This window comes from Triturus cristatus, chromosome 12 (assembly GCF_964204655.1).
Source record: "Triturus cristatus chromosome 12, aTriCri1.1, whole genome shotgun sequence".
Taxonomy (NCBI): Eukaryota; Metazoa; Chordata; class Amphibia; order Caudata; family Salamandridae; genus Triturus; species Triturus cristatus.
In genome coordinates, this window is record NC_140595.1 from 3,212,143 (window position 1) to 3,227,216 (window position 15,074).

Below are 15,074 nucleotides of genomic sequence, written 5' to 3' on the forward strand. Positions count from 1 at the left end.
GCCTTCACCCTGTCTCAATCACTTGGTGCGATTCTCCATATTCTCCTTCACTCACGTGGTGCAGACCTTTGTGTACTACATCACTCACCTGGTGCAATTCACTACATCCTACATAACTCACCAGGTTTAGCTCCCTGCACCAATGAAAACTCACCTGGTGTAGCTCCTCACTCTCAGAGGCCAGGTGTGCCACAATAGCCTGCATAGAACCTCTCCTAGAAGACAGCGTCGCCTGTTGAAGAAAAGGAAACTATGAGTTCAGGATCTTATGCAGGGGCCACCTACAAAGGGAGAAGTGACTCGAGCGAGTAATGAGAATCCTAACAGGGCATTACACATTGCCTTCTCGAAGTCTGTGGGGATTACAAGTGCAACCAATATACATCAAATTAAAAAAATATTGGTATGCTCTAAAAGCATTTGTCTCACCCAAAAAAAGAAGACCTAGCAGGACCTCTGTGTTTGAACCTAGGTTGCATTTTTCCTCAACCCTTACTCACTCGGAGCCGGTCTCAGTCATTCTTCTGAGCCAGTATCTCAGTTACTCCTTTGAGGAAGCCTCTGTTACTCCTCTGTGCTGCTCTCTTACTCCTCTGAGACAGTCACCCCTGTTACTCCTGAGACAGTCACCCCTGTTACTTCTCTGAGCCAGTCACCTCTGTTACGCCTCTGAGCCAGTCTACACATGCATGGCGCACTCCGAGAGTGACTCGTTTCAGAGTATAACTTATTGCGCAGTGTGTAAATGGTGGAGCATTGTGATATGCCTCTCTCTGTCTCACTAGCCGGATGGGAGTTGGCATCTCTGCCCTCACCTTGTTCACTACGTCGCCGAAGGTCAGGTTGGTGAGGGCCATTCCTGCGTAGCGCCTCAAGGCCAGGTTGAGTGGATCATTGCTCATCTTGTGCATTTCATAGTCCACTTGGAGGAGCTCAGCAACAGCCTGCAGACCACCTGTGAAGAGGGAAGGGGGAGAGTTGGTTGGGAATATAAGCACTGTGGCACCCCTAATGTTAGCTCACACAGTAGCAGTGTTGCATCTGAGGCCAGCCGTGCTGTCATCTCATCACCTTACTCACCTCACGCCCCACCACACCTCATTCATGCCTCCCACAGTACCAGCCTGTAGTAGATATCTGACTCAATGCTCACTAAGGAGTGGCCTGGAGGGCTCACTGTTCACTCACTATTGCCCTGCAAGACTCACTTCACAGGTATGTGGTACTCACCTCACTCTTTAGAGGTCTGGAGTAGTCACATTAAGCACTGCTCAAAAAGGGTCTGGTTACTCATTTCATTCATTGCTTACCCAGGACAGGCCTGTGGAGCTCGCCTCTCTCTCTAAACAAGCGACACGGCCTTTGGTGCTCGCGTCACGCGCTGCTCGTGCACAACAGGCCACTGGTGCTCGCATCACGGTGTATGCGCAGTGTTCCATGGAAACGTTTCTCCACAGCTCTCCTACGTCAAAGAGGACGTCACAATGGAACGCGACTCCACATGACGTCATTGGAGTCATGAGAAGACTTCCTTGGCATACTGACGTCAGTTCCACCCATTTTTTCCGTGCCTTCCAGGCGAACGGGTGATTTGACAACATTCTCACAAGTATACACTGTAGGAGAGTAGGATCCAATTCTTATGGGTACCCCACCTTTTGCTGCTGTAACACTGTTTTTCGACTTTAGTCTGGCTGGGGCCCTGCTATTCAGGACCCCAGCCTAGCTGCTTCCTCTCTAAATTGATTCCATGTACTTTAGGTACACCACAGATTGGATTCTTGGGTGCCCTTATAAGTCCCTAGTATATGGTATACTATGTACCCAGGGCATAGGTACCCCAGAGGCCTACCCGGGGCTGAAGCATGTATTATGCCACCCCTGGGAAGCCCTACAAAATGACACCACAGGTCTGCTACTGCAGCCTGGGTGAGGTGGTGCATGCACCCCTTACAGAGATATAGGTTCACTATATCTCACCTATCACTGCACATAGAAACCTATCAGTCACCCCTATGGCAGGCCTTATCAATCCTGAAGGCAGGGTGCTTGGTTTTGTGTGAGAGGGTGCCCATGCATGAGCAGAACCCTTCTGCAGCCTTCGGAATCTCTTCTCCGGGTTGTCTGTGATGCAGCCTGACCATATACTCTTAAGTGCATTATAACCCAATGGTAAATGCTAACTTTGGACTGGCTGCACGGAAACATATTGTGTTTGGTGTTAAACACCTTGGAATCATACCCCCACACCAGTAACTGGTGTGGGAGTATGATCCCACCCTTCTAGAGGGGGAGACATGACAACACTGGTATACCCGGTACCAACTTAAAAGAGCCCTGGCATCACAAAATGGATGCTGCAGCCACAGACACGAGTCTGGCCTCCTGCTGCTGACCGAAACTCCGACATGGGAGGCCTGGACAATAGGTTTCCTGTCACAGGGAGGTGTCTCCACCGCGTAGAGAGCGCCGGTGCCGCCCTCTCTCTAGACGCGGCTCCAGCTTGCACGCAAATCAGACACAACAGACCCGCCCTTTTAGGAGTAACGCACAAACTAGGTGTACGGTATCTATAATTTGGTATTGTTACCAGGTTGCCATGGAACACTGGTTCCCATGGAACCCGATTGACGCACCACCTGGAAGTCAGGTCAAGTCAGGCAACACGAGTGCTGGGCGCAGTTCGGACACCGGGTCCCACATAGAGGTTCCGTGTCAACGTTGTAAGCAGGCCCCTCCCGGCACTTTACCAATTAAGGGCGCTATTTAACAACGGTCCCCACTCATGCTCACTTATCACCGGGGAGGAGCAGAGTACACAGCTAGGTGATCCTGCGGAGAACGCACCTTGACGAAGTAAGATGATGGGATATGAATGTATGGATGTTGGATGCCTGCATAGTAGGATGCAGTTCACACCAGTATGCCTCTTCTTCTCTTTTACTTTATTTTTGGCTCAACAATGCTGCCTAAACTTTTCTCTATATGCTTACCTCTTCAGAGTTTGACTACAGGGGTTCTCTTTTACTTCCCCTCCCATGGAGTACATAGGGTTAAGGCTGTAGGTAAGAAGTGGGAAGTAATTTTCCCCTTGATTTTACTCACTTGTGTATTCACGTATGTCAGTCACGTGTTATACACTTGCACCACGCGCACTTAATTTTGTGAGTTGTGCTTTCCGTTTGTTTTTTCATGAATGACCCCCATACCTATCTGTTGCGGAGTATGTGTTGTTTATTTTTCTCTCTTACAGGGTACTTTTGACCCATATAAACAGCAGAGAGCGACTAAAGTCACTCCGCCGCTGATTTCCTCTAACCACAGTGTTGGTAAGAGTGGAGCCCTGTATTTGTTTAATTACTAAGGTCCTGATGAATGCCGAGTACCTCTGTTGACAGAAGGCAGAAACATGTCGACCCAATTCCAGACCAAAATTCATACGGCGAGGGGCTAATAACTTTCCCACTTTCACCGTGCACTTGTTTTTATATACCATATAGTCTCCTGGATCATTAAAAAAGGAAATGAGGTTACTATAATGGCTTTTAACTTCACTTATTCACTTTGGGTCCCACTTAGGGAGAAGTGCATCCCTGCCGTCAGGTGTAGGCCCGCCCTCTATCAAACCGAGTTTTTAGAGGGCGAGGACTGGCCAATGATGAAGCTTGACACCAGGTGGTGTGTGAGGCCAGTCCGTAACTTTTAGTGAGATGTCCACACTCACATTCACATAACACTACTCAGCACTTTTTAGGTCATTCCAATAGGAGCGGCCCCATTTGTGTGTAACAAGGTGTCACCACCTCCCAGACAGGCTTTAGTGTATTGGGGCTGGGTGGGTGCACTCAGAGTGCTTTGAAGTCCTGCACTGGGGGCACATTTGGTGTCCCTGTGCATAGTCCTGCACAAACCAGTTCAGGGGCTACCAGCCCATGCTCTGGCACGAAACTGGACAAAGGAAAAGGGTGTAGCCACCCATCTTTCCAAACCCTCCCATAGGTGGGTCCCCTGTGTTTGTCCAACCCCTTCCTTGGGTATAAAGTAGGAACCCCTGGCAACAGGACTTTAGATATCCCTGGACGAAACTCTGAAACTGAATCCTGGAACTTCGACGATCTGTTCAACGCCAGATGACTTAAGAATCTCCCTTAGAGTAAAGGAGTTACTCCCCTGCTTGGTGGGCACCAAAAACGCAGCTGTCCAGTCAGCATTTCCGAAGCTCCCGTCGGACGCCGAACACTTTGCAACACCAGAGGTGGATTTCCAGACTTCCCAGAGGCCGAACCAGGTCCCCAGCAAAGCTGAGACCCGTAGCCCTTGTGGGTACCGTGGAACCAGAATCCCTGGACACAGTGCACATTTGCAAGTGCATCAGCTTCTCGACGTCTCCTGAGGCTGTGCATTGGGTTACTTGTAACCCAGACCCAGACCCAGACCCAGAGCAGAGAATCCACCAAAGATTGTTGGCCTAGTCACCCCGAGTGACCCGTGGGCCGCCATTTTGTGATTCCTCGCGAGGTCCCTTCGCGATCCCTGGTCCGTCCACTGGTGGGTCCCTGTGAAGGTAACTCTTACTTTCTTTAGGCTTCCCCGGTTGCTCCAGACGTGCCCTCACTCCTCCTCGCTGGGGGAGTCCCTCGGACCTTGCTGGTCCGCACCGAAGCATCTTTCTTCTTTCTGCGTGGGTTGCTGTTGCCAAGGCTTGTAGTGTCCAATCCGGGCACCAACGCTGCAGCACTCGACATCCTTCGTGGGACAGTTCGAATCCAGCTCCTGGTCATTCTCGCCGCCTCCTGGTCCTCGTGGCTAAAGAGTCAAGCTTCACCTTCGTCACCTGAAACACCCGACATCGGTGGGCATTCGTCTATTGTGCCCCTGGTCACTGGCAAGGGACCCAGACTCTGTCCCCTCTGCTTTCAGAGTCTTCACATATTTGATCCAGACTTGGATCTCTTCGGACACCTTGTATCTTCCCGGCAGCAGCACTTATTCGCCAGCTTCCATTGAAAACGATGACGCGACGCAACCAGACACCATTTGATACCTATGCACCCGGCTTCCCTGGGGGAGGTAACTCGAGAACTCCGGTGCTCCTGTGGGTGTTGACCCTAGAACTGTCTAAGTCCAAAAGGGTTTGGTCCTAGTCCATCTCTAAGTGTCCCTTATCTTTCAAAATCTAACCGCGACTTTCCCCATAGAAGCTAACGGGAGCTCGCGGCTGTGTTCTCACACTGCACGGCCCCCGTCGGTCCCCTGTGTCACTACCTTGGGTGGTTCCTTGCGGTCCCAGTGATTCTACAGACTCTAGTCCCTGTGTCTAGTTAAGTCGTGGTTCTTATACCACTATTTTAGTTTATGGTTTGGCTCCCCCCTAGGGCCTACCGTGTATTTGTGCTATTTTACTGTAATATTTGAAGTGTAACTTATGTGTTTTGACCTCTAGCCTCATAAAGAGACTAGTAGGGTGTGTTTAGTAATAAATACATATATTTTATATATATACCTTGTGTGGTTCTCCTTTCATTTGGTCATTCAAGAGATTATAGACTGGTAAAACAAGCTGCTTTACATTCCTTCAAGACTTAGCCTGAAGGCTGCTCTCCACAGCTACCACTAGGATAGTTTTCAATAAAGGTTGTCTTTAACCTATCATCAATAAGGGGTTGTTTGGACTGATATGGAACCCGAGACAGCAGGATATAAACATTACGATATCTGTGCACATGGTTTATGCTTCCTGGTTACGAATCATCAATCAGTACAGTTGTTAAGTACCGTTACAGGATGTATAATCGGATACGACCACCAGAAGAATATGAATGATGTACAATGTATGAAATATGAAAAAGGCAATAAAAATAAGTTTAAAAAAAAAAAAAGGGGTTGTTTGGACTGGTGCAAGGTGCCCACTATAACTAGTGGACAGCATATACGAGGTCAACTTCTCACATACACAGTATACAAACACAGCCAAAACTGGAAATTCTTCATCAAAGAAATTTCCTAGTGCCAAGCATCACATGATTTTAACAATAAATCACGTAAGATATACATTGATTATTTTTCGGTATAAGCAGGCAGGCAACGGTGAGGCTGGTGGGTCAGTGAGGAATTCATAGGCCGATACTGTATCCACCAGAAAAAGCGTTACCAAAGGTAAGTAATTTTTTTTCTGACGGATACGTCTGCCTGTGGATTCCCCACCTTTTGAATTGAACCCCTAAGTAGTCCTGCTTACAACAGAGGGTGCCTGCCTGCCTATACCACAAAATCCTGCAGCACAGAACGTGCAAAATGGCCATCCCTCCTCAACTCTGAATCTAAGCAATAGTGCTTTGCAAAAGTGTGGCATGAGGCCCAAGTTGCCACCTTGCACATGTCTACAACAGGGACACCTCTACCCGAAGAAGAATACTTAGCTCTGGTGGAATGAGCTCGAATACCTTCAGGAGGCTCCTTCTTGGACAAGGCATAGCAGATCTTGATACAGAGGAGGATCCACCTGGACAGCGTTCTCTTGTGGACTACCTTGCCCATCATTTTTCCCAGGTAACTATTGAAGAGCTGGTCGTCCAACCTGAAATCCTTGGTTCTGTCCAGGTAGAAGCTGACACCCTCTTGGGGTCCGGGAGATAAAGTCTCTCCTCCTCCTTAGAAGGGTGAAGGGTAGGGTAAAAAGTGGGTAAGGTGATGGATTGCCCTAGGTGGAAAGGAGTGACCACCTGAGGCAGGGAAGCAGCTCTGGTCCTAAGAACCATCTTATCCGCATGGAATGATGTAAATGGAGGCTTGGCGATAAGCGCCTGCAACTCACTCACCCTCCTAGCGGAAGTGATTGCAACCAAAAATATTGTTTTAAACGCTGGGAACCTTAAGGGACAACTATGTAATTGTTCAAAGGGTGAACCCATCAAGAAAGTGAGAACCAATTCTGCTGTTGGAAAAGGCAATTCCAGCAGATCCACTGCCTTCCGGATCACGGCCTGATAAGATGTCACCCCCTGCGTTGGGAGACCTTTTAGAGATGAGAGCTCCCATTCAAGAGAGGTATCCAGGCCACTAGCCTCCTGCAAACCTTCAAAATCCAGACCAGGATCCACAGTCTCCCCTTCCTCAGCCTCTTCATGCTCTTCCTGGTATTCTTCCTCTTCTAATAACCTCTGTGCCTCTCTGAGACCTCATCCTCGGGAAAGGTGTCGGTGGCGCTAAACGTGGCGCCGGAGACTTCGGGATCGGCGTCAAAGGGAGATATACCAGAACAGTAGTCAACGCCGGTCGAGTCAGCGCCGGTTCAGAACCAGACAGCGCCGGAGTAAATCCATCCAGTGGCACTCGCTCCCCCAGAGGTTGTACCGGCGTCGAAAATAACTCCTTGGAGCCATCGGCATAAAAGGCTTAAGAGCTGCCTGAGGGAAATGAGGTGGGAAACCTCCCAGGGAAAATGCCAGCATACCCATGGGGCCAACAGGTGCACTAGTAGGGTCTGCCGCTCTGGCGAACAAGCCGCACATCGCATTTAAAAAATGTGACGGATCTGTCCCTGGAGTAGGGAAGGTAGGATACACTGGATTCGGCACTACAGTCTCTGATGCTGCTCGAGGTGGCAACACATTTTGTTCTGGCTGCGGTGCCAGAGACCCTGGAGCCAGAGGTGGAGTGGTTGGCTTGAGAAAACTGTGGAGGCGTTGCTTCTCTTGGAGCCGGTGGAGTCACCGCTCATGGTGCTAGAGATGGGGCCGGAGTCACCTCAGGAGAATGAGATGTAGAGATTTCATCCTTCCGATGATGCCTGGGAACTGGGGACACCGACTTTGGCATCACATCCTTCGACAAACAATGCAAGACCTATGGCGTCACTTTTTCTTGTGCTTCTTCGTCGACCTTGAAGGATGCGGAGTCGGTGACTTGGAACCGGACCTCGACCTTCTGCCACCCCTTTTTTGCTTCTTGACCTTGGCCATGAATAGTTTGGCCTCCCTCTCTTTCAGCGCTTTGGGATTCATGCACCTGCATGATGAACACTCCTTAACATCCTGGTCCGAAGAGAGACACCATAAACAGTCTTCATAAGGGTCAGTGATAGACATCTGGCCCCCACATTCCCTGCATGGCCTGAAACCAGATTTTCTCTGAGCGGCCATAGTCGATTCTACAAAGACACTACGACTGGCAACAAAGACACTCCCAGAAATTGAGAGCCCTGGGAAAAACCGTTACACGTCAATGGTGCGGAAAAAAGGGAACGGCTGTCAGCGTGCTGAGGAGATTTTTATATGGCTCCGATGATGTCATGCGGAGTCGCGCACGGAGCCGTTCCATTGTGACGTCCTCGTTGATGTGAGAGAGCTGAGGAGAAAGGGGGGGTAATACAAAAGGTGAGGAATCCACAGGCAGATGCATCCATCAGAATATTCATTGCTCGCACAGGGCAGGCAAGGAGTACTCACTACTCATTGAGGACTGGCCTGTAGTATTCACAGCTCACCTAGGATGCACTGCTGTACTCGCAGGTCTCTCAGGAAAGGCCAGTAGTACTCACTGTCAAAACAAACTAGGTCTACAGCATTCACTGCTGCTTCGGTACTGACATGTAGTACTCATGGCCTACTCAAGACAGGTATGTTGTATTCGATGCTCTGACAGGGCAGGCCTGTAGTCTTCAGTATTCAGTACTCACTGTGGACTGTAGTACTCACTGCTAACTCAAGACAAGCATGTAGAACTGGCCCCATTCAGCATTGGTCTCTAGTACTCATTGTTCCTTTAGGACAGCCCTGTAGTACTCTTCACTCGCTCAGGGTAGACCCATAGTATCCTTGCTATCTCACCTCTGGCCTGTAGTAGTCATTACCAGCTCAGGGTAGGCCCATTCTATCCTTGCTTACTCAGTACTGGCCTGTAGTAGTCATTGCTTGCCCATTATTATCCAGTAGCACGGTACGTACCTAACTCGTTCATTGCCCTCCGGTACTCTTCATCAAAAGATAACTTCATGACAGCGCACGTGGCCTGGCAGATCTGGGGCTCGATGGAAACTGGCACTGGAGTGGAAAAGAGGAATATATCCCATCAGACCTCCCAGAACCTCTATGCAATACCCCCTCCTTCCTCTCTCCAACACCCCTTCCTTCCTCTATCCAACACCCCTTCCTTACTCTCTCCAACACTGCTTCCTTCCCCTATCCAACACCCCTTCCTTCCTCTCTCCAAAGCCCCCGCCCCTTCCATCCTCTCTCCAACACCCCTTCCTTCCTCCATCCAACACCCCTTCCTTCCTCTCTCCCCAACACCCCTTCCTTCTTCTCTCCAACACCCCTTCCTTCCTCCATCCAACACCCCTTCCTTACTCTCTCCAACACTGGTTCCTTCCCCTATCCAACACCCCTTCCTTCCTCTCTCTCCAACACCTCTTATTTCCTCTCTCCAACATTGCTTCCTTCCTCTCTCCAACGCATCGCCCCTTCCATCCTCCCTCCAACACCCCTTCCTTCCTCTCTCCCCAACACCCCCTTCCTTCTTCTCTCCAACACCCCTTCCTTACTCTCTCCAACACTGGTTCCTTCCCCTATCCAACACCCCTTCCTTCCTCTCTCTCCAACACCTCTTATTTCCTCTCTCCAACATTGCTTCCTTCCTCTCTCCAAAGCCCCCGCCCCTTCCATCCTCTCTCCAACACCCCTTCCTTCCTCCATCCAACACCCCTTCCTTCCTCTCTCCCCAAAACCCCTTCCTTCTTCTCTCCAACACCCCTTCCTTCCTCTCTCCAACACCCCTTCCTTCCTCTCTCCAACACCCCTTCCTTCCTCTCTCCAACACCCCTTCCTTACCCTCTCCAGCACTGCTTCCTTCCCCTATCCAACACCCCTTCCTTCCTCTCTCCCCAACACCCCTTCCTTCCTCTCTCCCCAACATCCCTTCCTTAGTCTCTCCAACACCCCTTCCTTCCTCTCTCCAATGCCCCTTCCTTCCTTCCTCTCTCTACAATACCCTTTCCTTCCTTTCTCCAACACCCCTTCCTTCCTCTCTCCCCAACACCCCTTCCTACCTCTCTCCACTACCCATTACTTCCTCTATCCAACACTGCTTCTTTCCCCTCTCCAAAACCATTTCCTTCATTTCGCTAACAACTTTTCTTCCTCTATCCAACAACTCTTCCTTCCTCAACCCACCCATTCCTAACTCTGTCAAATGGTCCTTCCATCCTCGGTACAACACCCCATCCTTCTTTCCTCTCTTCTACACCCCTTCCTTCCTCTACTCAACACCCCTTCCTTCCCCTACTCAACACCCTTCCTTCCTCTACTCAACACCCTTCCTTCCTCAACTCAACACCCCTTCCTTCCCCTACTCAACACCCTTCCTTCCCCTACTCAACACCCTTCCTTCCCCTACTCAACACCCCTTCCTTCCCCTACTCAACACCCTTCCTTCCCCTACTCAACACCCTTCCTTCCCCTACTCAACACCCCTTCCTTCCCCTACTCAACACCCTTCCTTTCTCTACTCAACACCCTTCCTTCCTCTACTCAACACCCCTTCCTTCCCCTACTCAACACCCCTTCCTTCCCCTACTCAACACAATTCCTTCCCCTACTCAACACCCTTCCTTTCTCTACTCAACATCCTTCCTTCCTCTACTCAACACCCTTCCTTACTCTGCTCAACACCCCTTCCTTCATCCATCACCTATTCCTTCCTCTGTACAACACCCCATCCTTCTTTCCTCTCTTCTACACCCTGTCCTTCCTCTGCCCAACACCTGTTCTTCCTCTCTCTAGGGCCCCTTCCTTCCTCTGTACAATAATCCTTCCTTCCTCTATCCAACTCCCCTTCTACCCTCTGTACAACACCCCAGCCCCCAGAACCGCCCTTCCTCTCTCCTACACCCCTTCCAGCCTCTGTACAACACTGTTCTTTCCTCTACATAAAACCTCTCCGTTAAGCAGCGTCCCCTTCTCTGCCCTGCACTGTGCTGCTATGCCAGAGCTAAACACAGCAGTCCTAATCATGGGCTGGCTCTTACGGTGACCACCTTCTTACAGGTCATTATTGACACTGTGTCAATCCTGAACAACGTGTGATCACCTAATGCATTCTGGGTGTTGTAGTCCTTCTGTGCTTCAGTTGAACTGATTAGAATAACACACCTGAAAACAATGATTTGTAGGTGAAAAGTTGACCTGCAGGAGGTGCTCTCCTGACCTCCTTCATACTGCTGCCCATTGGTGGAATTAAACTATCTTACTCTAAGTCGCATCACTTAGTCTTACAGCTGGTACTCACCAATAATGCCCCCTGCCCTCTTCCTTCCTCTTTGCGGATGGTATTTACCAATACTACCACCCGGCCCCTTCCTCCTCATTGTGTGAATTACTCCTCAGTCCCGCCCTCTGACCTCTTCCCTGCGGCCCTTACTCCTCAGTCCCGCCCTCTGACCTCTTCCCTGCAGCCCTTACTCCTCAGTCCCGCCCTCTGACCTCTCTCCTGCTCCTTGTGGCTCTTACTCCTCAGTCCCGCCCTCTGACCTCTCTCCTGCTCCTTGTGACTCTTACTTCTCAGTCCCGCCCTCTGACCTCTCTCCTGCTCCTTGTGGCTCTTACTTCTCAGTCCCGCCCTCTGACCTCTCTCCTGCTCCTTGTGGCTCTTACTCCTCAGTCCCGCCCTCTGACCTCTTCCCCGCTCCTTGTGGCTCTTACTCCTCAGACCCGCCCTCTGACCTCTTCCCTGCTCCTTGTGGCTCTTACTCCTCCGTCCCGCCCTCTGACCTCTTCCCTGCTCCTTGTGACTCTTCCTCCTCCATCCCGCCCTCTGACCTCTTCCCTGCTCCTTGTGGCTCTTACTCCTCAGCCTCGCCCTCTGGTCTCTTCCCTACTCCTCGTGAGTATCCTCACTAGCCCTACCCTCTCGCCCTTTTCCTCTTCATGGCGGTGTTCCCCAATATGGTCCTGTGTCATCTTCCCTCCATCTCATGGTCAGTACTCAGCAGTTCTTCCCTCTGGCCTCTTCTCTCATCCTCGTTGGAAGTACTCATCAGTCCTGCTCTCTGACCTTCTTCCTCCTCCCTGTGGGCTGTACTCACCAGCTCTGCCATCTCATTTATTCCCTCCTCCTCTTGGGAGGCAAGCACCAGTCCTACTATCTAGTCTTTTCCCCCCTCCTTGTGAGTGGTCTGCACCTGTGCTTCCGTCTAGCCCCTTTTCTGTTCCTTGTGGCCGTACTCCCCAGTACGGCCCTCTGTTGTCTTCCCTCCTTCTCATGGGTTGTACTCACCAGTCCTGCCCACTCCCCTTTCCCCTCCTCCTTGTGGGCAGTACTCACCAGTACTGCCTTCTGGCCGTCTCCCTGCTCCGCGCTGCTTCTCCTGGGCCTCTAGCCAATCCCAGCAGGTCTCGGAGTAGGAGCGGATCTGCTCCAGGACGTGCAGGACACGCATCTCCCTCTTGGCCTGGCCTTCATCAGGCTGTGAAAAGATGATGTTGTGTAGGGCTGCGTTGGCATGCATGCGGGCATCTTTACTGCCACCACTACTGCCTCGGTCCGCGGCTGGCCCTGCCGAACCAAGGGCTTCCAGACTTCCAGCGTCGCGGTCTGCATCGTGCAGGATCTGAATGAGGAGTGGAAGGCAGCCAGACTTGCGCATGGCCTGACAGCTGTCCTGGGAGCTAGACATGGCGAGCAGTGTGCGTGCCATCTCATCCTTGTCTCTGGTGGCCAACATAGATAGGAGCCAGAACACCACCTCCACCTAGGAAGCAGAGAGGGCAGATGAGGTATCTCAGAGCATTCCTGGGACAGGCACAACCTGAAGGACATGCCCGGGGTCAGGCACATCCTCTCATGGCATTCCCGGAGACAACCATGACTACCCAGGTCACCACAGGCGACAAACATGACTACCAAGGACATCACAGGCGACAACCATGACTACCGAGGACATCACACGAGACAATCATGACTACCCAGGACATCACAGGCGACAAACATGACTACCCAGGACATCACAGGGGACAACCATGACTACCCAGGCATCTCAGGCGACAAACATGACTACCCAGGACCTCACAGGTGACAACCATGACTACCCAGGCATCACACGAGACAACCATGACTACCCAGGACATCACAGGCGACAACCATGACTACCCAGGAGATCACCTAGGAAAGGAACAGACATTCAGGGCATTCATTGGGACAGGCACAGCTACTCAGCACATTGCTGGTAACAGATGCAACGACTCCGGACTTACAGGACTGATATTGTGGGTCGGTCTATCCACTCTGTGCATCCCTGGAAACAGGAATAGACACCCTGGGCATTCATGATTACAGATACAGCCTCTCAGGACATCCCTAGGAATACCAAGAACCTCTCAGGGTGTAAATGGGGGAAGGGCTAGGTACTCGTGGCAACTCTGAGGACACACTAAGCATCTTGAAGCACCTGTGAGGACAGATAGTAATCACTCAGGACATTTCATTACATTACGGTGGCATTTGTTAAGCGCTAAAGACACTAACGGTCATCCAGGCACATGGGTGGGCACTTGTTCCATCTCTCTCACTGAGTTGCTGCCCAAAGCAGGCATTGTCAAGCCCAGGGGAAGGGGGTCCTATCGCTAGGATAGTGTGGCCTTCTTTAAGGAAAAGTTTGCCATCTCAGATTGCTTCCCCACAGCAAGAAACAACAAGGCTCGAGAGCCCAGCTCCCAAACCAATGACAACAAGGTGGTGCCGATGGGGACCATGGAGCGAGCAGAGCCACTGAACAACATTTGAAAAGTCTGAGGAAGAGTCGGGTACCTTCCTGTCCCATAGTGTCCAGAGTGGGGATGCAGCCTTCGACATTGTGCCCTGTGATTCCCGCAGAGAATCTTCTCTGATGTAACATCCACCGTGGACCGCCCCGGGTGTCAAGGAGAGGTGTGTCAAGCTGCCGCCTAAGAGGAAGTACAGGACACAGTCAGGGGGTGGTTGCCGTCTGACTGTTCTTGGCGAATGATCGCAGATGCTCCAAGAAACGAGAGAACCTGGCATTCCTTGGCAGATTTCACCCCTTGTGAGTAGAGTAACACTAAAGGTGGTTCTACAGATATGAAGCGAACGATGCTGCCTAAAGGCCAAAGGCCAAAGAGCCTGAGATGGAAACAGGGTTTTTTGAGGCAGCGCCCCCCCCCCCCTCCCCCCCGCTCCAAGAACCCAGATGGAAACAATAGGTGTGGAATCAGACCTTAGTGAGGCCGAGCTGACCCTAGGAAGGCCGAGCAGACCCAAGAAGGCCGAGCAGACCCAAGCCGAGCAGACCCAAGAAGGCCGAGCTGACCCAGGGAGGCAAAGCTGACCCTGGGGAGGCCGAGATGACCCAAGGAGGCCGAGCTGACCTAGGGATGCCAAGCTGACCCTGGGGAGGCTGAGCAGACCCAAGAAGGCCGAGCTGACCCAGGGAGGTCGAGCTGACCCAAGGAGGCCAAGATGAACCAGGGAGGCTGAGCTGACCCAAGGAGGCCGAGCTGACCCAAGAAGGCCGAGCAGACCCAAGCCGAGCAGACCCAAGAAGGCCGAGCTGACCCAGGAAGGCAAAGCTGACCCTGGGGAGGCCGAGATGACCCAAGGAGGCCGAGCTGACCCAGGGAGGTCGAGCTGACCCAAGGAGGCCAAGATGAACCAGGGAGGCTGAGCTGACCCAAGGAGGCCGAGCTGACCCAAGAAGGCCGAGCAGACCCAGGGAGGCTGAGCTGACCCGAGAAGGACATGCTGACCCTAGGGAGGCCGAGTTGACCCTAGGGTGGCCGAGCTGACCCTAGGGAGGCTGAGCAGACCCAAGAAGGCTGAGCTGACCCTAGCAAGGCCGAGCTGACCCAAGGGGGGCCGAGCTGACCCAAGGGAGGCCGAGCTGACCCTAGGGAGGCCGAGCAGACCCAAGAAGGCCGAGCAGACCCAAGAAGGCCGAGCTGACCCTAGAAAGGCCGAGCTGACCAAGAAGGCCGGACTGACCCAAGGGAGGCCAAGCTGACCCAAGAAGGCCGAGCTGCCCCAAGAAGGCTGAGCTGACCCTAGGGAGGCCGAGCTGACCCTAG

At 51.8% G+C, this 15,074-nt stretch overlaps 1 protein-coding gene across 1 annotated transcript in view; it reads right to left on the minus strand.

Moving 5' to 3' along the window:
- APC2 (APC regulator of Wnt signaling pathway 2) overlaps positions 1 to 15,074 on the minus strand; it is a 185,614-nt gene that overhangs the window by 47,460 nt on the left and 123,080 nt on the right. Inside the window, exons 10-13 of the mRNA XM_085639194.1 lie at positions 12,319 to 12,745; positions 8,946 to 9,041; positions 816 to 955; positions 155 to 232 (exon numbers count right to left, since the gene is read on the minus strand). Coding sequence (XP_085495320.1) covers positions 155 to 232; positions 816 to 955; positions 8,946 to 9,041; positions 12,319 to 12,745 — 741 coding nt within the window. The remainder of the gene's footprint in view (positions 1 to 154; positions 233 to 815; positions 956 to 8,945; positions 9,042 to 12,318; positions 12,746 to 15,074) is intronic.